This window comes from Solanum dulcamara, chromosome 5 (assembly GCF_947179165.1).
Source record: "Solanum dulcamara chromosome 5, daSolDulc1.2, whole genome shotgun sequence".
In the NCBI taxonomy this organism is placed as follows: Eukaryota; Viridiplantae; Streptophyta; class Magnoliopsida; order Solanales; family Solanaceae; genus Solanum; species Solanum dulcamara.
In genome coordinates this window covers 66115765-66138478 of record NC_077241.1, presented here as the reverse complement: position 1 = coordinate 66138478, position 22714 = coordinate 66115765, and the positions used below count along the sequence as shown (strand labels likewise).

Here is a 22714-nt window from a genome sequence, read left to right as displayed (position 1 = left end):
TCTCTGATTTTTCTTTCGAAGTGCTTCCTTCTTTTGCTTGTATCTTGTTTTCAATAAATACATCATCCCTGCTGATTACCACCTTGCGGGCTGTGGGATCCCACAAGCGATACCCCTTGACTCTATCAGCATACCCTAAGAAAATGCATTCCCTAGATTTTGGATCCAACTTTGATTTTTCTTGGGTGTTGTACATAACATAAGCAGGACTTCCGAATATATGTAAGCGAGAATAATCAGCTAGTTTTCCTGTCCACATCTCCATTGGCGTTTTCAGATCAATTGCGGTTGATGGTGACCGATTGATCACATAACATGCGGTTTTGACTGCCTCTTCCCAGAATGATTTTTTCAACCCTGCAGTTGCCAACATAGCTCTTGTCCGTTCCAATAAGGTTTTGTTCATCCACTATGCTACTCCATTTTGTTGTGGATTATATGCCACCGTGAACTGCCGTTTAATACCTTCTTGTTTACAGAAGTTATTAAATTCATCACCAGTGTATTCTTCTCCATTATCTGTCCTCAAATACTTGATCTTTTTCTCAGATTCAAGTTCCACCCGCACTTTGAATTCTTTGAAAACTGAAAAAACATCTGTCCTCCTCTTGATTGGATACACCCAACTTCTCTTGAAGTAATTGTCGATAAATGACATAAAATATTTTGCTCCTCCTAGAGACTCCATCGGTGCTTGCCAGACATCAGAGTGAACTAGATCTAGTATTTCCTTGCTTTTAGCAGAAGAACTGCTAAACTTCAGTCTATTTTGCTTACTGGTAACACAATGGTCACAAAAGGGTAGTGAAACCTTTTTGAGCCCTGGAAGAAGTTTTTGTTCAGCAAGAATCTTCAAACCTCGTTTCGATATATGACCAAGTTTACGATGCCACATCATCGTTGATTCTTCAAATGAACTTGCTGACGCGGTTGATGTTTCTCCTTCTTAGTGTGTTTCACCTTTAAGCACATATAGATTTGCAGCAAGTTTTTCTGCTTTCATCACTACAAGCGCTCCTTTGGATATTCTCATGACTCTACCATGAGTCTTATACGAACATCCATTATCATCTAGTTGTCCTAAAGACAATAGATTCTTCTTCAAGTCTTTTACATGTCGTACCTCCTGGATGGTGCGAACCGTGCCATCATACATCTTTATTTTGATGGACCCAATACCAACAACATCCAAAGCATGATCGTTTCCCATGAACACAGACCCTTCTAAGATAGGATTATATTGATGGAACCATTCTCTCCTGGAAGTCATGTGCCATGTTGCTCCTGTGTCAATGATTCAGACATCAGCGAAATATTTCCTGCCTTCATTATTTGATATTGCCTCACTACATAAAATATCGCCATCATCCGAGGTACATGCAACATTCCTTTGAGCATTTGATGGCTCAGGGTTTTCACTCTTCTTCTTGAACCGACAATCTTTCTTGAAGTGTCCTTTCTTGCCACAGTTGTAGCACTTGATATTCTTCTTACTTCTTGATTGAGATCTGCCATGATTGTGACTCCCACTAGGGCCACGTTCCGTTGGTCTTCCTCTCACCATTATCAAGGCTTCAGCTTGCTGCGAACTTGCTTGTCTGTCTTCCTTATTTTTACGCCGATTTTCTTCTTCCAAGACACCGACTGCAATTTCATCGAAAACTAGACTGTCTGTATTGTTCGTCAGGTTGATGATGAGTTGATCATACGAGTTAGGCAGACTTTGAAGTAGAAGCTCCGCACGTTCAGTCTCCTCTATTTTGCAACCCATTGTTGTAAGTTGCGAAAACAGAGTATTCAAAGTATTGATGTGTTCAGTAACTGACATGGACTCTGCCATTCGAAGAGTATACAATCTTCTTTTTAAGAAGATTTTATTATGTAAAGACTTAGCCTCATACAACCCCGTAAGAGTATCCCATATTTTACTTTGCCGTCCGCTTTTCTGCTATACTAGACAACACTTGATCAGCTAGTGCCAAGTGTAGATCAGAAACTGCGTTGCTATCTATGTCGTTCCACTTGCTGTCATCAACAAAGTCTGTGGGCCAGCCTTCAATTGCAGCTAAGCAATTGTCTTTTCTCAGTATTGCTTTTATTTTCATTTTCCACAATGAGAAATTAGTCCCATTGAATTTCTCAACGTCAAACTTTATTGTACTCGACATTGTTATTTGCTTCACACCCTTCTAGATCGTTTCTGAATATTTTGCGAACAATCATGACAAACTGTACCATCACCAAAATTTACTATTCACGTGAATAGTACTATTCACTGAATTTTACTATTCACAAAAAGTTACTATTTACAGATAGTACTTTCGCATAAAATAGACAGAATAACCGAGGGCTCTGATACCACTGTTGGGGGGAGAAAGCACCACAACTAAAGTTTGATATGATAAAAATGATGAAAATAAATTAGACATGAGAATTTTACGTGGAAACCCCTCTAAAAGATAGAGGGTAAAAACCACGCGGTAAAAGGATCTCACCATTTTATTATGGAGTATACAACTCTCAAATACAAGGAGAAAACAATAATTAACACTTCTCTCCTGTAAAAGTGAACAAATTAATTCTAAGCTTCAGTGAGCTTAGAATCTTCTTGTGAGAGTAAGAAACAGAGGAAACATGAAGAATCGACGAAGAAGAGAGAAGAGAAAAAGGAGCGAAGAGAGAGAAGAGAGAGAAGAAGAGGAGATAAAAATATCTTTACATCTTTTTTGTATATTCTCTTAGAGTACAATCAGTGTATGTATCCATATACTTATACACTCAATTAACACTAAACCAACAATCCACCAATCAGTTACAACCACCTCAACTAACTAACTACCTAATTAGCTCTTTAACAAATCTTAGCTAAATGACCAAAAAGTCCCTAGCTTGCTTAACCTCTAACACTCCCCTTCAAGCTAGGTGGGGTAAAAATGTTCAACACCCCTAGCTTGGAAAGAAGATATTCATGCTGATCTTTAGACAACCCTTTAGTTAGTATATCTGCTGGTTGTTCTTGAGTTGGAAGATAGTGTACTTCGAGTAAGCCTTGTTGCAGCTTCTCTCTAATGAAGTGACAGTCTATTTCTATATGCTTTGTTCTTTCATGATACATTGGATTGGCAGCAATCTGGATTGCAGCTTTGCTATCACTATACACCTGCACTGGCAACTCTACTTCAGCTTCTACTTCTTTCAACAATCCTAGCAACTAGACTAACTCTGACACAGTTGAGGCCATGCTTCTGTATTCAGATTCAGCTGAGCTTCTTGACACTGTGGACTGCTTCTTGGCCTTCCATGATATCAGTGACTCTCCAACTTTTATCATGTATCCAGTGACTGATTTTTTGGTTAGGGGGCAAGCAGCCCAATCTGTATCACAATAAGCACTAACCTGGTTGTCTGAGTGGCTTGAGAGTAGTATGCCCTGTCCAGGTTGTCTCTTTAGATACCTGACTACTCTTAGTGCAGCATCCATGTGGTACTTTTTTGGTTGATTTAGGAATTGACTCAATATCTGAGTGCTAAAGGCTATGTCTAGCCTTGTCATGTTGAGATATAGTAGCTTACCTATAAGCCTTTGATATGCTGATTGATTTGTCAGGGGATCATCTGATTCTTCTTGACTCTTGTTCACATGTTCATCATACTGTTTGGATGTCAACTTGACATTTACATCCATTGGAGTGCTTGCTGGTTTGGCTGTTGTCATTCCCATTCCTGATATGAGTTCAAGTGTATACTTCCTCTGGTGCATAAGTATTCCTTCTGTAGATCTTGTAAATTCAATTCTAAGAAAGTACTTGAGCTCCCCTAAGTCTTTCATTTTGAAAGCCTTTTGTAGAGCTTTCTTGGTTTCTTCTATTAGCTTCAAGCTGCTGCCAGTGATCAGCATGTCATCTACATACACAAGTACTATTGCAATTCCTTCTGATGACTTGTTAATAAACAAAGAGTAGTCATATTGGCTCTGTGTAAACTTCATTCTCAGGAGGGCTTCGGTAAGTTTTTGATTCTACTGTCTTGGGGCTTGCTTGAGTCCATACAAAGACTTTGTCAGTCTGCACACATTCTCCCCTTGACTGACAAAACCTGGAGGAAGCTGCATATATATTTCATCTGTTAAATCTCCATGCAAGAAGGCATTAAAGACATCCATCTGATGGATGTGCTAGTGTTGGGCTGCAGTAATAGACAGAACAGTTCTCACAGTTACCATTTTAACCACTGGAGAAAAAGTTTATGTGTAATCAATGCCTTCCTGCTGGCTATACCCCTTTACAACTAGCCTGGCTTTGAATCTGTCTATCTCTCTTGTGGATTTATACTTGACTTTATATACCCACCTGCACCCAATAGCTTTCTTGCCTGTAGGTAGAGGTGTAACCTCCCAGGTATGATTACTCTCCAGAGTCTGAATCTCTGCTTGCATGGCCTCAATCCATCTTGGATCTTTGATTGCTTCAGCATAGGTGGAAGGTTCAGTCACAGTGGATGTAGCTGCAATGTTGCATTGATAAGAGGGGGACAGATGAGAATAAGTGACATAGTTAGAGATAGGATAAGGGACATCTTTAAGTGTATTGAAGGAGACAAAGTCCTTCAACCAAGCAGGGGGATGTTTAGGTCTTGTAGACTGTCTAGTAGGTTGTGGAATCACTGAAACAGGAGGCACCTCAGGAAAAATCAGATCATTCTGCAGCTGCACTTCAGAGAAGGGCTGAGTGGTCTCACTTTGCTCAACATCTGCAGACATAGAAGTCTGATCAGCACCTGGTGATATTGCAGCCTGGTCAGGACCTGGTGAGATCACAGGATCAAGTGTAGAGAGCACTGATCCTTGCAGGGTGTCCAGAAATAGCTGCTGATGAGGTGACCTGTTATCTGTGGCAAATGGGAAAATATCTTCTCTAAAGAGAACATCCCTACTCACAAAGAATGACCTATTAGACAAATCAAATAAGATGTATCCTTTATGCACTTCAGAGTAGCCCATGTGGACAGCAGACCTTGATCTAGGCATAAGTTTATCATGTTCAGTAAGATTTTTTGCAAAGACCAAACAACCAATTGTCCTCAAGTGAGACAATCCTGGTTTGGCACCATAGAGTCTTTCATAAGGGGATTTGAATCCAAGGACACTGCTAGGAAGTCTGTTAATAAGATAAGTGGCAGCCAGTACACAGTGACCCCAGAACTTAATAGGAATTTTACCTTGAAATCTTAGTGCTCTTGTTACTTCAAGTAAATGTCTATGTTTCCTTTCAGTAACACCATTTTGTTGAGGGGTGTAAGGCAGGATTTTTGATGTAGGATACCTAGTTCTTTAAACAGGTCATCACAAACTGAGTTAACAAACTCTGTACCATTATCAGTCCTTATAGCTTTGACAGTTTTCCCAAACTGATTCTTAACATACTTCAGAAATAATGGAAGTGACACACAAACATCTGATTTTTGTTTAAGCAAGAATAACCAAGTCATCCTTGAAAAATCATCAACTACTGTAAGAAAATATTTGTTGCCATCAAAGGTAGCTGTTTTGTAAGGACCCCAAAGGTCAACATGTAACAAAGCAAAACAGTCACTACTTTTGATACTACTAGAAGGAAATATAGACCTGGTTTGCTTAGCCATTGGACAAATAAGACACTGAGAAACTTGACACATACTGTGTTTAGTCATAGTAAACATTTTAGCAAGCACTATTGAAGAGACATGTCCAAGCCTTTGATGCCATAACTCCACTTCTGCAGTTGAATCCTTGTCTGTGGGATGAGTTGAATCAACAACAAGAGCAGACTCTTTACTGGTGCTTTGAGATAATTGTCTCCACAACAGATATAAACCCCCTTCTTCTTTACCAACCTCCTTCACCTTCCCAGTGTAAAGCTCCTGGAAAACACAAAAGTCAGGGAAGAAGGACACTGAGCATCCTAATTCCTTTGTTAGTTTGCTGACTAACATCAGATTATATTTGAACTCTGGAATGTGAAACACATTAGTGATAAGACTTCTAGTTGATAGACTACATGAACCAATGTGTGTTACTTGTGTAGTACTACCATTTGGTAAGGACACTTCCTTAGGAATATCTAGCTTTAACATAGACTCCTTTTCCAGCATATTCAAATTTGATACCATGTGGTTTATTGTACCTGTATCTATAATCCAGACATCACTATTTTCAGTGACAAATAGGGCTTTACCTGCAGTATTGTCCTTATTGTCATCAGATGCAGTAACTCTTGCTTGTGACTGTTGACTCAGCATTTTCAAAATTTGATCATACTGCTCTTTTGTGAATGTGCAGCCTTGAAGTAATTGTTTGACATCCTTTTCAGCTTGACTAGTAGTGATGGCAGATGTGCTGGCCTCAACTGATTTGTCATGCACATTGGTGTTCAAACCATAAGAGAAATGAGCATGAGCAGGATGCTGACTGGAATTTGAGGCACTTTGTATCTTCCTCTTTGACTTAAAGTCTGATGGATATCCAATAACTTTGTAATAGTATTCCTTAGTGTGGCCTCTACACTTGCAAAAGTCACATACTAGCAGTATATTTTTCTTGAACTTATGATTTGCACCTGAACTAATCACACCTTTAGAATACATTACTGCTGACTCTAAGATGGATGCATTTAGGCCCAAAGTATTGATGCCTGTAATAACAGACTTTTGACTTTCATCTCCTACTACCATGGCATAAGCCTGATTAACAGTTGGTAGTGGATCTATCATGAGTATATGTCTCCTAGCCTGATGATACGAATCATTTAGCCCTATTAAGAATTGATATAACTTTTGTCTGTTCATGTGAACAACAAAGCCTCTGGATTTCTCACAGTTACAACCAGGTGAAGGTACTAACACCTCAAATTCATCCCACAGAGCCTTTAGCTTTATGTAATATGCAGAAACTGAAGTTGTCCCCTGCTGTAGAGTTGCAATTTCTTTGTGCAGACTATAAGTCCTTGAACCATCTACTCTATCAAATCTCTCTTGTAGGCCAGTCCACACATCCATTGCGCTTAAAGCAAATGCAATTCCACTCAGTAGACTTTTTGACACTGAGTTCATCAGCCATGATAAAACGATAGCATTTACCCTTTCCCATTGACTCCACAATTCCTCGCCATACATCTCCTTTTTGCATGTGCCATCAACTAGCCCTAATTTGTTCCTTCCTAGTAGAGCTAGTTTGATCGATCAATTCCATAAAGTGTAGTTCTCCACACCAATCAATTGAAACGAAATAATACTAATTCCACTTACATCTGTAGGGCTTAAGAACAGTGGATGGTTGTAATCAACACCTTGCCCAGACATGGATCGATTCAGCTGGACTCGTTGACCTAGGGTTTCTTCACCTGTCATTTTCAACCTTTCTTCCTGTTTGTTGTAGTTGTATGAATGATCTGAGCTTTGATCTGTAGATCGACCAAAGATTTTTATGAATCTATGAATCTAACTGATTCTTTGACTCCGAAAATGGAACACCTACCACAATGAACCACTGTGATACTTGCTCTGATACCATGAACAAATTGATTCTGAGCATCAGTGAGCTTAGAATCTTCTTGTGAGAGTAAGAAACAGAGGAAACATGAAGAATCGACGAAGAAGAGAGAAGAGAAAAAGGAGCGAAGAGAGAGAAGAGAGAGAAGAAGAGGAGATGAAAATATCTTTACATCTTTTTTGTATATTCTCTTAGAGTACAATCAGTGTATGTATCCATATACTTATACACTCAATTAACACTCAACCAACAATCCACCAATCAGTTACAACCACCTCAACTAACTAACTACCTAATTAGCTCTTTAACAGATCTTAGCCAAATGATCAAAAAGTCCCTAGCTTGCTTAACCTCTAACAAAAAGGAACAACTACTAAAAAGGACACTCAAGACTACAATATTTATCTTGGTGTATAACTCTCTTTGTATTCTTACTCTCTCTTTCTGGGATTTTTGGATGATATAAATGAGGGCATTAGGCCCTCTATTTATAGGAGGAACAAAACGCGTAAAATTTCTTTTACGCGCTTTGTATTTCAGAAAACGTGTTGCCAGCATTTTCTACACATTTGTTTTTGCTGTTTTTCCAACAAAACAGCTGTGCCTTTTTGACTTTACCATTTTTCAACAATGGCTGCCCTTCTTTTTCCACAACAATTTATTGCATTTTTTTATTTTCTTTGCAAAACATGCATTCAGAGAGGCAAATCAATTTGCAGATAAACTATCTAGTGACACATACAGTCATAGTGACAGAATTCAGTGTGATAATTACAACTATCTATTAGAGACATGCAAGGGCATTCTTAATGCAGACAAAGCAGGACTTCCCAATCTAAGAATAAGGACCAAAAGGATTACTACAAAAAATGAGCAAGGATAAATAGGAAACAGAAGGCAAAACAAAGTCCCACAATTATGATATTTACAAGTCAAACCTACGCCATTATTTGTCTTACATAACTACGAGATTTAAGCTACCTAGTCAACTCTTAGACTATGTTAGCTTACAAAAAGAGTCACCAGCAAAAAAAGAGGGCCTTGGAGTCAGATGGGGAACTCACGAGCAGTGGCAAAAAACAAACCCAGAAAAGAAAGAGATCAGGAGCATGGTGAAGCCTCCGCTACTACCACTTCAGCTAGAAGATCAGGAAACAAAAATGAGAGGAGAGAAGAATTTTTTTTATAGGAACTAAAGATTCAAAACAAATAGAAGCTTACTTGGAGTTGTCTCAGCACGGGACTTGACTCCTCTACTGAACAAACATGACAAACCACCGGAGTACCCTCTGAGGACATAAAGAATAATAGATTAGAGGTGAAGAAAAATGAACCAAATGAAAGAAGAGTTTATCTTTGTGAGCTGAACATGATGGACTACATAATCACAGAAAGGAAAGTGTTGATAATCAATAACAGAAGAAAAAAGAAGATAGGGTTGAACATAGCTCCCTACGGCGACATGAAAAAGGAAAGGATCAAGCTCAATTTGGAAACTCTAGTGGAAGTGAATGGTTACATTGTTATATATATTAGGAAAGGTGGGAATTGGCTAGGTGGATTTGGTTTCTTTATTTTGGGTCTCTGGCCTTTTATTTGTATTGTTGGTTTGTTGAAATAAAACGAGCCTAGAGCTCAAAGTTAATTAAAAAAAATTCTAAAAAAAAAAGTATGCCAAAAACATTATTTATTTGTTTTGCTAATTATATTTGTTTCTCATGCTAAAAATCAATTTTCTTCTTTCCTAATATAATGGTAGTAACTTAAAATGATAGTGTTTTTATTATTTAACTAAACAGGATGTAATTATTCAGGTTTCAGAATTCTAAAAGTCAATCCTCTTAATTTCATAATGCCTTCATCTCTTCAATATCTCTTATTCCTTCACTTTTTATCAGTAATCTTTTTCAAGTTTTTTTTTAAACAAATACAATTATATATATATATATATATATATATATATATATATATATATATATATATATATATGAATTTATTTTAGTGTTAAATTCGATAACTCACGATATTAAATATATTTTACAGCATAATACTTGAATCAATAAAATACAGGATGTTGCTTTCGAGTCTCTTCGTTCACGTTACTCTTTGAAGATTTCTATTTATGATATTATTTTGTGTTAAGAAAGAAGCTAAAAACCACTTGATTCTAAGAAGAGGATCACTAGCTAGTGGATCAGACTACTCATGCTTGAGCTTTTCGATCAACCAATCTTATTCGTCTTGATTGATGCAACTATTATGCAACTTAAAGGCTATTTAGCTTGTTACCACGACTTGATATCTTATGTTCATAAGTAGTATTTTTTTATTGATTGTCCTATAATTATTGTGCAATAGATTGATCTCTATTGATGTTATTTTGCCTTCGTTCATAGAACATGTAGGGGTGGCAAAATCAAACTCAGCACGCCCAATTTGTTTAAGTTTGGGTTGGTTATTGACCCACTCATTCATTAGCTCAATCCATTTCAATATTTTAAAATTGGGTTGATATGTAACCCAAATTAGCTCATGAGAAATTTCGTTAATTTTTTTTTTTTTTTTTTTCAATTTGATATGTTATATATAGTCATAATAACGAAAAACATATTTCTATTAGGTATTAAAATAGTTTAAAAGAACAAAAAATAATTAAGTTTAGCAAAAATTGGGTTGAATTGGGTCTTGACCCGTTATATAGCTTATTACCTAACCCATTTCGACCCAACCTGTTTTGACACAAACAAATTTGGATTGAGTTGGATCTTGATCCAATTATTATTTTAACCTATTATGATCCGTTCAAACTTGATTCAATCTGCTCAATTGACACCCTTAAAAACATGTATGTTTTATCTTCTCTTGTATTCTTATATATCTTTTTCTTAATCATTTCACTTTTTAATATCTCACAGTTGCCTAATTAAAAGTCTAATAATTTTGATATTTTCTTCTTATTTACGTGCTATATTAGAAAAAGTACCTTTTTACTCTCTTAATATACTAGTGACAAAAATTCAGTGAAAAGCACGGGCTCAATATTTATTGACAAAGTTATTTTTTAAAACCAATATCGATTAGTAATTTTAATTTTTTATTTAACATAGATATGTATTTGTATGATAATAAATTATTAAGTTTAATGAATACTTACAAATAATTTTAAATAGATTTTAAGTGGTATAAATTAAATTAATCTTAAATATTTAATCAAAAATAAGTTATATATATTTGTATCGTGGTAAATTATTTATCTGAATAAGTTATATAGATGTATTTGTATGATAGAAAATCATCTCATTAAGTGTAAAGTAAATACCTATAAATATTATTGACATTATATATTTTAAGTAGTTATATAAAAGTATTTGTATGATAGTAAATTATTTCATTATGTGTAAAATAAATACCTACAAATATTACTAACATTGTAAATTTTAAGTAGTGTTGATTAAAATAATTTTAAATTTTTATCTAAAATAAATTATATATATTTATGTGATAGTAAATTATTATTTTTTTTTGAAAAAAGATCTAAAGAAAAAATTTCTCAATAATGTAACTTCTAATTCCAAAAAGGCCCCTGCTACTACCGGAAGCTGCTCACTTACTCCCTTATATATAAGTAGTAATAAAATATGCAACGTTAGAAAATCAAAAAGGTCACTTTTTAAACGTAAAATTTAATGGTCTTTGTTTTCATTACTCACATAATTTTTTATTATCATAATTTATAAAATAATTAATACTCATATTCATTACATTATTTGATATTTCATATTGTAGTTCTATACACATAGATATTGTAAGATCTTGTAGAAATGATCATGTTAGTTTTTTCAGTTATGTTTTTGATACTTGTTATCTTCATGATTTATTTTGACTCGAAGAATAAGATAAAGACTATTCAATGGTAATCGGTTTGTGTGAGTGGATATCAATACGGTCTCGAAAAATTGTGTACTTATTTTATATTTTTATTCTTTTATTTTTAATGATTAAGGTCGTAAAAATGGTGTTGCATTATTTTATTTTTCATATGTCCTCTTTTTATTTTATATTTTATATGAATTTCTGATTTTATACTTAATAATTTTTTTTGGTTAAAAATAGTAATTTATGAATTTGTTAGACATAATTATTTTATTCTCATTTTATGGCCTTTTACTTTCTTAAAATGTATAAATATAATTTTTCCATAATTTTTTAATTACAAATGCTTCGTTATAAATTTTAAATAACACTAAATATACACAATAATGTCTTGAGTCTCTTTGAGTTTTTCATATTTATTAATCTTCAAGAAATTTATTATTTACTTTCTCATTTTTTTTTAACAATTTAACCTACTTCTTTAGTTTTTTATTGTATTATAATAAATATATCAAACATTCATTCATATTATTTAATGTGAAGCTTAATTATCTTTATTTTCATTATTTCCACTCTCTTTTATTATTATAACCTCAAAAATAATTAATAATCATACTCATGACATTATTTGGTATTTCATATTGTAGTCCTATAAATAAAGACATTATCAAACTTTATAGAAATAATCAAATTAATCTTTTAAGTTGTTATGTTTTTGATACTTATTATATTCATATTTTAATTTGATTTGAAAAATAAGATGAAAGATATTGAATGGTGATGGATTTATGGGAATAACTATGGACAAGAGCTCGGGAGATTGTGCACTGATTTCATATTTTTTTCTTTTCTTTTTTAGTAATTAAGGTTGTAAAAATGATACTGCATTATTTTATTTTTTATGTTCTTTTTGTGCTTTCTCATTAATTATATATGTTCTTTTTATGCTTTTTCTTTATTTTGTATTTTGTATGAATCTCTAATTGTCGCAAATTTATATTTTGTTTTAAAATAATAACATATGATTTTGTTGGAACTGAAAGTCTACTAACTATTAATCAAACATTTCCCTCCATTATATTTGATAAAATTATTGATATTTTATTATTTTTTATAACTGCGTGAAGCGCGAATAAATTTACTAGATACGTATACAAGAGAAAATGCGTACCAACAGAAACATACACATAATCAATTACATAACATCATAAATTTTCTACCTAAGATTATTCATTGATATGACTAATGTCCATTCTCTCAACATGTTCTATAAATGTTTTGGGCCATAATACTTTCTTCAAATGATCAACAATCATAAATTTGGCGTTAATACATTCAATTGACACTTTGTATTTATGTACTTCTACTTTAATGGCAATTTTATATGCTTAATATTATTTTAGTATAAATGGTATGATAAATTATACCATATAAAACTACAGAAGGTGAGATAAAATAATTTTATACTATATTTTAATTCATAAAATATTCTTGTCTAACATATCCGTAATCAAATATCATAATTTAAGAAATTAAATTTTACAATTTTCTTACAAATTTATTTTAAGTTTGTAGTTTTATTTACGCATCAAAAAATTTATTTATGTAAAAAAAGTTTTAAATTTATTTTTTTTGTTTCAATTCGTAAGTAATCAAAATTTGATAATGAGGTTGCTCATTCCTTAATCAAATATCTTAAATTTGAGTTTTGAATTTAATTTTTTTTTTTTTAATATGAAGTGTTACCCTCAAATAAAATATTATTCAATACGAATCTAAATTAGTCTTTTTAACTCTTTCAAGAAAAACAAACAAACAAACAAAAGAGACTGGTAAGTAGTCATTTGTAGTCATTTTTGGCTCACGTAGTGTTGGGTTAAACTATTCGGGTTCGAATTAAACCATCAACCACATCAATTTTTCTTCCAAAACTCACCCTTCGTAGCACCGTCAGCTGCTGAATCGTTTTCCGGATCAAATGGGCTTCCTCCTCCCCTCAACGTTCTTCATCTGATCTACAAATTCTTCAATTTCCTACGGATCTAGGGTTTTGCATCACGAAATCGTCATTCTCACCCTCGTCGGAGAAGATTTCTGGATCTCGGAATTCTAGGGTTCTTCAGAGAGATCCAATCGGTTTTTGAATGCGCATGGAACATAGAAGATCGATTTGTTAGTGTATTGAAAATTATAATTTTCGGAGATTATTATTGAAAATGCCTGTGAAAGTAGCGAGTGCGTCATTACGGGATCGGACTCAGGAGTTTCAGAGTATAGCAGAGAGGTTAAAGAAGTCATTTTCGTCTGTTCAGAATGGGCCGATTAGCAGCAACACCAATAGTGGTTCTAGATCGGAGGAACAGAGGACCACTATTGCTATGCAATCGGAGTTTAATCGACGAGCCTCCAAAATTGGTTTTGGAATACATCAAACCTCTCAGAAACTTGCAAAGCTAGCAAAATGTAAGCCAATATTGTCTCGCTATACTCTTTTGAGTGTATTATTTTGTTTGGAGAGGATGAAAATTGCAATTATGATATTTTTTAGTCTGTCAGATACTTTTTATTTAATTTTGAATGTCTATCTTGTATTGAGAATTCATTCTATATCCTATTTGTATGTGAGATTGTTCACATTGCGGGTACCAAGCCCGGATAAAGGAGTAGGGTAGCTGTATTTCGGCAACCAAACTAAAACTAGTCAAAATATATCATTAGCCCACTCCAACTAGCTTGATGTTGAGGCATTGTTTTGTAGTTTCTAGTTGTACTATGTCCCATTTAGCTTTTGGCCATCTTTAATAGTAACAAATAGTTTGGAATGGAAGAAATATATAATTATGGAGGAGAATCTAGTATTTACTATTGTTAACGGAGAACCAATTGTTTGGTGTACCCGTGGTGGTTACCTTCTGGTAGCTTTCAGAATTTGCTGCATAACATGAATCTAAATCTTATTTCGCTCAAATTTTGTGCGAATGTTTAATTTTATTAATCATACTGGCAATTTGATACCCTTAACTAAATTAAATTATGACATGCACATCAGTGTGACTAATAGCTTGTTAATCTATATAGGTTGTGGTTGCATTTGTCACTCTTGAAAGTTAAAGATATTAAGTTTTGAATTGTGATATGAAGGAAACTGACAATTTTGTTGCTAATATAAGCTTAATTCCGCTGATGTGAGCTGGGTTTTAGCCTTTGAGTGTTAGTGTCATAACGTGCATCCAATGAACTTGATGGCTGTTAGTAGTAGCACATATAATTCTTCTCCATTACAGTGCGCTTGATGTTCTCTAGAAAAGAGATTCTGAAACACTCACTTGGTGGGATATTCTACGTGGCATGATTTTCTTTGAAAAAAGTTTCATTCTTATAGCTTCAGTCCCGGGGTTTAAAGGTTCTACTCGAAGCTCTCAGTTCAGGACTTCTCTGTTGAAGTTTGGGTCTGATTTATCTGATTAGAAATCTTCTTCTAAAATTGGGGTTTCTTCTCATTTTCCTGCAAATTGTGGATCACTTAACTTTAGCTGAAATATCGGAGTTTGGATCAAATTTTCTGGTCTCCGTTCGAAATTCTTTTTATATTGCAGTGACCCATGTATATGTCTGGTAGATTATTTTGCAATTTCAGACGACCAATTTTGGTTAAGCTCTAGGTAATTTCTTCTCGTCTGTTTAAGTCTTGGTAGATAGGTTTTCTGATATGGTGATACCTATGATGGTGGAAGCTAGCACAACCTGATGAATAGTCGAGGTTTGCGTAAGCTTGCCCTACACCATCATTAATAAAAAATATGTGTAAGAGTGACAGTCTGGTAAATGACAAAGTGTTTCACTTGGAAGCTTCCATTGTTATGCATTTGCTAAGCATTAGAGTTGTGGGGGTAGCAGCTAAGAGCTTTCCTAGAGGAAAAGCTTTCTTCCAACTTAAGTCCTGTTACTTGCCAGATTTTGAAGTTAGTTGTTTCTTCTAATATGACCTTTCATTTTTCTTATCCAAATCCTTTTAGTGATGATTAAATAGTGTTCTATGAAGAATAGAATACTTTATTCTATGGTGCTTTGAAAGTTAATCTTTTTTGTTCTGTTTCTGGGGTTGACTTTACTCTAATGGTTCTGACTTTGCTATCTTTCTCTTATTCCTTGGGTTTTCTTTTTAGCCATTTCAGTGTGTTTTGATTATTTGGTCAAATCATTTCCCTTCTTATTAAGAAACAACATTCACACCTAGTTTTATTCGGAATTTCTATGCTTTAAGGCATTCCTTTTGCCTTTTGAAGTGACAAAGTCATCAATTTTGGCTTACTAGACTACGCAGTTCCCTTACAGGCCCCAGTTATGACCTCCCTTTATGTCTTCTCATCGTGGGTTCATGGGGCAGTTCAGTTTGTTGTGTATAATGGATTTAAGCACGGTGTTATAAATTCATGTATAAGGAAATATAGGTTCAAACTTGGCAACTGATCTTTCTTATGAATGCCAATGAGATTTGGGGAATGCGTTGCTAAATCTAACCATCTTCTCAAGTCCTACAAGGACCATAATGGATTTTCTTGTTCAAGTTTATGTTTAATACTGCAGTCCTCCCTGGATTTCATTGTGCCTACAAACTTGACCATTTGTGCTTTGGTTTCTTCTCAAATTGTAAAAGAGAAGATACCAACTGTAGACAGTAGACCCTTATTTATTTCTTACATATTATTGGCTTGTACCAGCCTTGGCTCGTTGACACTTGTTTATGTTGTGATTATAATCAGGGCCAAGGTTTCTGATATTTATCTAATAGTGGTATATGTCTCATTCCAGTGGCAAAAAGGACTTCCGTCTTTGATGATCCAACTACAGAAATCCAGGAGCTCACGGCAGTTATCAAGCAAGATATTACAGCACTTAACTCTGCTGTAGTAGATCTCCAGCTTCACTCTAATGCTCGTAATGAGAGTGGTAATAGTGATACCACTAGTCACTCGACGACTGTTGTAGATGATTTGAAGAACAGGCTGATGACTGCCACAAAGGAGTTCAAAGACGTACTCACCATGCGGACAGAGGTGAGACTAGCCAGATGCTGGTTATATCTTCCTTGTTAGCCTTTTTTCTTACTCAAATAGATCTTTTGTGAGTCTCAATTTAGCGAAGGCTTCTATTTACTATTTTTTTTGTGGCTACCACAGTGTGTCCTTCAACTTTTTTGTCGTTAACAGTAGAAAATATACACTTCATCATGGTCATTTACATTTTTTTGGATTTCTGTTTCCAGAATATGAAGGTTCATGAGAACAGAAGACAGATGTTTTCTTCATCGGCTACCAAGGAAGCTTCAAATCCATTTATGCGCCAACGTCCACTTGCTTCAAGGAATACTGCGAGTACATCAGCCAGCCCTCCTCCCTGGGCTAATGATTCACCTTCTTCTTCTCAGTTATTTCCAAGGTGAGGAAGAAACTCTTTTACACCGTCTTAGCAGTTCATGCCTCACGGGCCTGCTATCACTGAACATAGTAGCAGCCATCAATTCTTTTTGTAATTTCGGGAATGTCTTGCTTGCTATATTTTTATTACAATGATTTTAACTAATTCAAAAGAATAGATGAAATTTAAGGAGTCTGTTCTTCTTTCCAACCTTTGCTTTTGGTAATCTTGACATGATTACTGATCTACCCAATGTTGATGCCAAAAAGAAATTACAAATGATTCATGTATTAAAGGTTGAAAGCTATGAGATAGCTCTTCCTCTCGTGGGAATAACCTTTTGTTCAGTCTATGGCCTAATCTGTCTTCCTAAGTTAACTACCGGACAGTCCGTATGATAGCTCCTCCAAGCATGGTCTATGATAATACTAAGTACCTTTAGTTTATCCTATTTGTCTAATCCGTTACTAAATCCAAATTTCTCTTGACCCCTTTCTTCCATGAAACTTATATTCTTGAATTGGTGAAATTGGATTAGACACACACCTTGTTTGGACGAATGCTGTATGGTAGCAGCTTTAATGGTCGGAAGTGGTTGAAAGAATGATTGGGGGCTGATCTCCTGAAAGTTTGGTTTCACATGATCTTTTGCTTTAAAAGTCGTGAGAAATTTTGAAGGGCACTTTCCTACCTCTTACCCACACTTCCCCATGCTTCTCCCCTTTAACACACACTATTCTTCTTTCGTCTGTTTCCTTCCAGAGGCCTCCTTATATCATTCATATTATTTTTTAATTCATAATTTCATTATTTATCTTCTATCAGTATCCTAAAATTGTATTGTTTACACTCTTTTGACATATTACCTAGTTACTCTTAACTGCACGTATTGGAACTTTGTGCATTCTTTTTGTCTTGCTATATTTGTTGTTATTAGTCTTTATTTATTTGTATTTATTTGTTATCTATTTGTTATTTGTTTGTTGTTTTTCTCATAAAGCTTTTAATTTTCTATTCTTATCTAACATTTTTTATGCATTTATGCTTTTACTGAGCCGAGGGTCTCCAGGAAACAGCCGTCCTACCTTGGTAGGAGTAAGGTCTGCGTACATTCTACCCTCCCCAGACCCCATGTTGTGGGATTTCACTGGGTTGTTGTTGTTGTTGTTGTTGTTGTTATTTGATCTTATCTTAGCATCTCTCTCCCTCTTTTAAATCTAGCCAAATTTGTATTATTTCAATAAATTTAAAGTATTAGCCACACTTTTTGTCAAATGGTACAAATCGGTCAAAAAGTATTATTTATGTTAGAATACTCAGATATGACAATACTTGGTGATGGTTATTAAGTGTACAAAGTACAAATAACAATGTAGTATAAAGTTAATGTAGTTAAATAAACTAGAGGATGCGGTGGTGGTGTTTGTGCTATGGTCAATAAAGATGACCGCACCACGACAGATGGTGCCCTATGAGGTCCAAATAAAGTAGCTGAGGGACACAGGAGGGGGACGATGAGTTATCATCATTGGAGGTATGTTATAGTAGGCAATTGAAATAAATGCATGTCACTGGTGGAGGTTTTTAGTGCCAGCTTATTCTAGCTTTCTCCAGCTACTAGTGGTGAAGAAAAGAATTGGGATGTTGGATCAGTGGTATTAATTATGAAGCTGCAGTGAGCTTCCTCCACACTCCTATTCTCCAAAAGAAAATACATCAATTCACAATATTGCCTTTATCTCAAAAAAAGGCACAACATTGCCTTGTTCTGTTCTGGTTCCTGCTTAGTCAAAGGACCTAGGTGAGCCTACAAAGGCTAGTTTTGGTGGTGTTGAAGGTGTTACTATACAAGTTAGACCTAAAATCATAGAAAGGAGGTTAGTCTGAGAGATCCCCAACTAGTTGAGCTTAAAGCTGCAGTGTGCTTCCTCCCCACTCTTAAAATCCATGCAGACTTGGCAAAAAATAGAGTATAATAGAAGAAAAGGATCCCCAACTATTTTCGGGGTTGCCCAGTGGTTTGGGCTTGGGACTTCGATGTTGGAGGTCTCAAGTTCAAAGCCCCCTGCTAGCAAAAGCAAGGGGTTTGTCTTCTGGGTCGAGCTCGTTGCACCGGACTTGCCTAGTGCGGGTTACCTCTTCTATGTGGTTTGCGAGCTATTGCATAGGAGTGAGGGTTTTACCCTGTGCGCCCCCAAAGGGTAGCGGTTGCGGGTTTCCCTTGGCATAAAAAAAAACTAGTTGAGCTTAAGGCTGAATCTTCTTCGTACCGTTAAATTAGTCCAACATTTGCTAATAGTTTTACTTATTTTGTTGGGGAATTGTTGTGTAAGTAGTGAATGTAGAGATTTTTTAGGGTTAGAAAACCTAAATTTATAGAATATTGGAATGAGATGGGTCTAAATGGACAATGCGGATACATGTCTTGTCTGACCTTAGCTAGCTTGGGATTGAGGTGTAGTTGTAAGTCACATGGTCATGCACTTTTTTAATAAGTTAAATAATGTTATTAATGTTTGGAAGAACTCTCATATGCGAGCAACCAAGCAGTATACCAAAAAGTAAAAAATCTGCAGCAAAATATGATTTTCTACAAAAAAAACCACTCAACCATCTATACAAATAAGAATTTCATGGGTGCACTAAAGGAAAACGGACACGAGAAGCTTCTCCTCTGATGTACCAAGTAATTTATATATTAGCTTTCTTGTCTACTTCTACTTGTCCCAAAAATAACATTCTTTTCTACTTTTCTTTGTCCAAACTGTAATGATTATCTGGAAAAATAACTAAGGTAAACCAGATCCTGTTCTACATCTGTTTTCTTGCTCGCTTTGGGGTTTTAAAGTATCACTAACTTTTTTTCCCTCTTGTAGGAAGCATGGGGATGGAGACACACAGCCATTGTTGCAGGAGCAACAGCAGCAGCAGCAGCAGCAGCAGCAGATAGTTCCATTGCAAGACAGCTACATGCAGAGTAGAGCCGAAGCTCTACAAAATGTTGAGTCTACTATCCATGAGCTGGGCAGCATTTTTAATCAGCTTGCTACCTTGGTTTCTCAGCAAGGGGAGGTTGCAATCAGGTTTGTATGACAATTGTTTTAGCACTCGAAAAATAAAAAAGATGTAGGAGATGATGATGATAATAATAATAATAATAACCATAATGGTGATGGTGATGATAATAGAAGGATTTAGGAATCTCAATGCTTCGTATTTTTCGTAGTTATCTTTGTACAACCAGTTGACACCAATGTAGTCTCCTCGTGGTAAAGTTTAATATATGATGGCAAGTGATGGGTTTTTTGTTTGTTAATTTTTATAAAATAATCACTAGTTTTGGACTATCACTCTGATGAATACTTTGATGTCTTCTCTTGTTGATATCCTATTTTGCATGGTAAAAGTTGTTTTTTAACCTCTGCATGAACTTCTGGACTGTGAAACATTAAGGATCCAATATGGGATCAGATCATGTATCCACCATGCGCTAGTTATAAGGATTAGAAGACCTAGTGTCTTTTATATATTGCATATTTTTTATGTTTCAAGAAATGAGTTAATTCTTCTCAGTTCTTAAAAATAATAATTGGTGGTCCTTCCTATTTGTTGACACTTACTCTGTATGGGGAGGAATATCTATAGGGTTGACAAATATATTCAAATTTGAACGCTTACTTGATCAAGGGAATAATATGCCATTATTGTTGTAAATTCCATGTTAAATTGAGCTTTTGAAGTTCTTAAGGGTCATTAACATGAGATGTATATCTACTTGTGGTTTAACATAAAATGTGATGCGTGTACTCTCAATGAACCCCACCATCTCATTTTATGTAATGCCTCTTTCTATTGTGAAATGTAGTGTAATGCTTGGCCTTGGCACACTTCTTTTCATTTACAAGTAATCTTTTGTACATTATTGATAATATTTGAAGTCAAATTTGCATTAGATGTTATAGTTGTTCTTCAATATGGTGTTTGTGCTATCAGTAGGCAAGGGTTTACTGCTTTATCCCCAACTTGGTTAGAGAAAAATCTGAAAGTTGATGGAAGTTTCTTATACTTTGAGCTATATGTATTTAGAATCTTGCAAAATGGTGCCTTCCACTTTGTTGCTTCTCCTGCTGTCACTCTGTAGTGTGTATTTGTACCAACTGATGGTTGATATTAAGCTGATATTCACTATATAGTTACAACAATTGATATAGTTACTACTTCTGATCAAGATATAGTGGGGGTGGGGGTGGGTAACACATTCTTTTAACAGGAAAGTAATATCTTCGTTTCCGTCACAGGATTGATGAGAACATGGATGACACACTAACAAATGTGGAAGGGGCACAAGGGGCTCTACTCAAGTACCTCAATAGCATCTCGTCAAATCGGTGGCTAATGATTAAGATATTCTTTGTGCTGATTTTCTTCCTTATGATTTTCCTATTTTTTGTGGCATAGTGAGCAATGGCAACATTCGACAAAGTGTGAGGTAGAAAGACAAATAATCGTGTACTTCAGATAAGTTGCTCTGTCCCCTCATGACGCTACTGTTGTTTCAAAAGATCGAATTTGATACCAACTCCATTTTGAGGCATCTTTTTACCCTTGTCTTCCATCAGATGTGGCTTATTGTAGTTAACTCTGTAAGGTTGTTGGGACTGGCAGTGTCTGTTTTTGTTCCCCCCTATAAGTTGAAAGCTGTAACGTTTGGTTACCAGAACAAGGGAAAAATTATCCTGGTATAAATATCTGTATTATTTTATACACAGTTTGGTTATTATTTGAATTTTGTATAGTTAAATATTATTTTATGCTCCCTTTGGTTGGCATTACCATATTTTATACGAATCATTGACTTGTTTTATTCAATGTGGAAGCTCATGACTGCATTCTACATTTTTAAAAAGGTTTGCCAAAACTGAGAAGAGTCTTAAGTTTTTGAAAATATTTTCTCGAAATAATTCAGAAGCAGTCTCAATCATCATTCCCCCCCCCCCCCAAACAAGCCTTAATCATTAAATTAGTTGGAGATAACTAACACTAACCACTTCCTTTCTTTTAACAAAAAAGAATCTTTCTAAAGGCCTTGTTTGAAAAGTCATGCTAATTGGATTTGGTGTAATTGGGCGTAATTATATTGTCTGACCTGTTTGGTTGGTCAGAGGTAATTACTTGGTCAGCATGTAAAGGATAGTCCGGTGCACTAAAACTCTCGCTGACCTCCTGGTCACTTGGTCAGCATGTAATTGGGCGTAATTGACAGGGTGTAATTACACTCTCCAATTCACAAGGGGAGGCTGTGAATTGCTAGTAATTACATGGTGATTACTTTTGAATTTCTTTCTTTTATTTTTTTTGTTTTAATTTTTTTTTTATTTACATTATTTTAAATTCTTTTTATTTTTATTAGTTTAATATTTTTTAAAAATATATTTTATTTTATAATATTTATCTTCTATTTCCTTTTCATTCTCAACCTTTACTTCATGTGATTCCATGTAATTTTTCATATTGTCTTTTTTATTTATTTATTCTATGTTTATTTTTTTCATTAGCGTGATTTTATTAGTATTCTAATTTTTAAATTAAAGTTGAATTCATTTTTGAATAAAGTTATAAACTCATGTTTTTTCCTTTTAAATCATATTTATGTACGTCAGGTTGAAGTTTGACATAAGAGTATTATGTTAAATTTTTATTTTGAATTTAGAGCTTATGTTATATTTTTAGTTTCATTTCTTTTAGTAGTATTGACTTGATATTTCATAGTAGAAGCCATTTATTTTTTAATTAGATTTGATAGATTATCTTTTTGTCAATTATTTTAATAACTTTACTATGATATTATATTTATAATATTTAATATTTTTGTCAAACATGCATTTCATAATGTTCGTA

The 22714-nt window shown here is 34.7% G+C and overlaps 2 protein-coding genes and 1 long non-coding RNA gene across 3 annotated transcripts; 1 reads left to right on the top strand and 2 right to left on the bottom strand.

The window, feature by feature from the left end:
* Positions 1 to 3211: 3211 nt before the first annotated feature.
* LOC129890673 (uncharacterized mitochondrial protein AtMg00810-like) lies at positions 3212 to 3988 on the bottom strand. The gene has a single exon (XM_055966174.1). It carries the CDS (start codon positions 3986 to 3988, stop codon positions 3212 to 3214), a length of 777 nt encoding a protein of 258 aa, XP_055822149.1.
* A 4454-nt stretch (positions 3989 to 8442) lies between these two features.
* LOC129888398 (uncharacterized) lies at positions 8443 to 9016 on the bottom strand. The gene is made up of 3 exons (XR_008766654.1): positions 8982 to 9016; positions 8747 to 8814; positions 8443 to 8664 (listed from the first exon to the last, which is right to left on the bottom strand). It is a non-coding gene; the product is annotated as an uncharacterized LOC129888398 (long non-coding RNA).
* Positions 9017 to 13266: 4250 nt separating this feature from the next.
* On the top strand, positions 13267 to 21622 carry LOC129889398 (syntaxin-32). Its single transcript, XM_055964679.1, has 5 exons — positions 13267 to 13861; positions 16211 to 16455; positions 16665 to 16837; positions 19693 to 19899; positions 21115 to 21622. The coding sequence occupies exons 1-5, from the start codon at positions 13615 to 13617 to the stop codon at positions 21272 to 21274; spliced, it is 1032 nt and encodes a 343-aa protein (XP_055820654.1). The 5' UTR covers positions 13267 to 13614; the 3' UTR covers positions 21275 to 21622.
* Positions 21623 to 22714: the final 1092 nt, after the last annotated feature.

Excerpts from the sequence above, each read along its gene's own strand:
- LOC129890673 (XM_055966174.1), bottom strand. The coding sequence starts at position 3,988 with ATGAAGTTTACACAGAGCCAATATGACTACTCTTTGTTTATTAACAAG.
- LOC129889398 (XM_055964679.1), top strand. The coding sequence starts at position 13,615 with ATGCCTGTGAAAGTAGCGAGTGCGTCATTACGGGATCGGACTCAGGAG. Across the intron at positions 16,456-16,664 it reads TACTCACCATGCGGACAGAG|AATATGAAGGTTCATGAGAA; the intron begins GTGAGACTAGCC and ends TTCTGTTTCCAG. Across the intron at positions 16,838-19,692 it reads TCTTCTCAGTTATTTCCAAG|GAAGCATGGGGATGGAGACA; the intron begins GTGAGGAAGAAA and ends TCCCTCTTGTAG.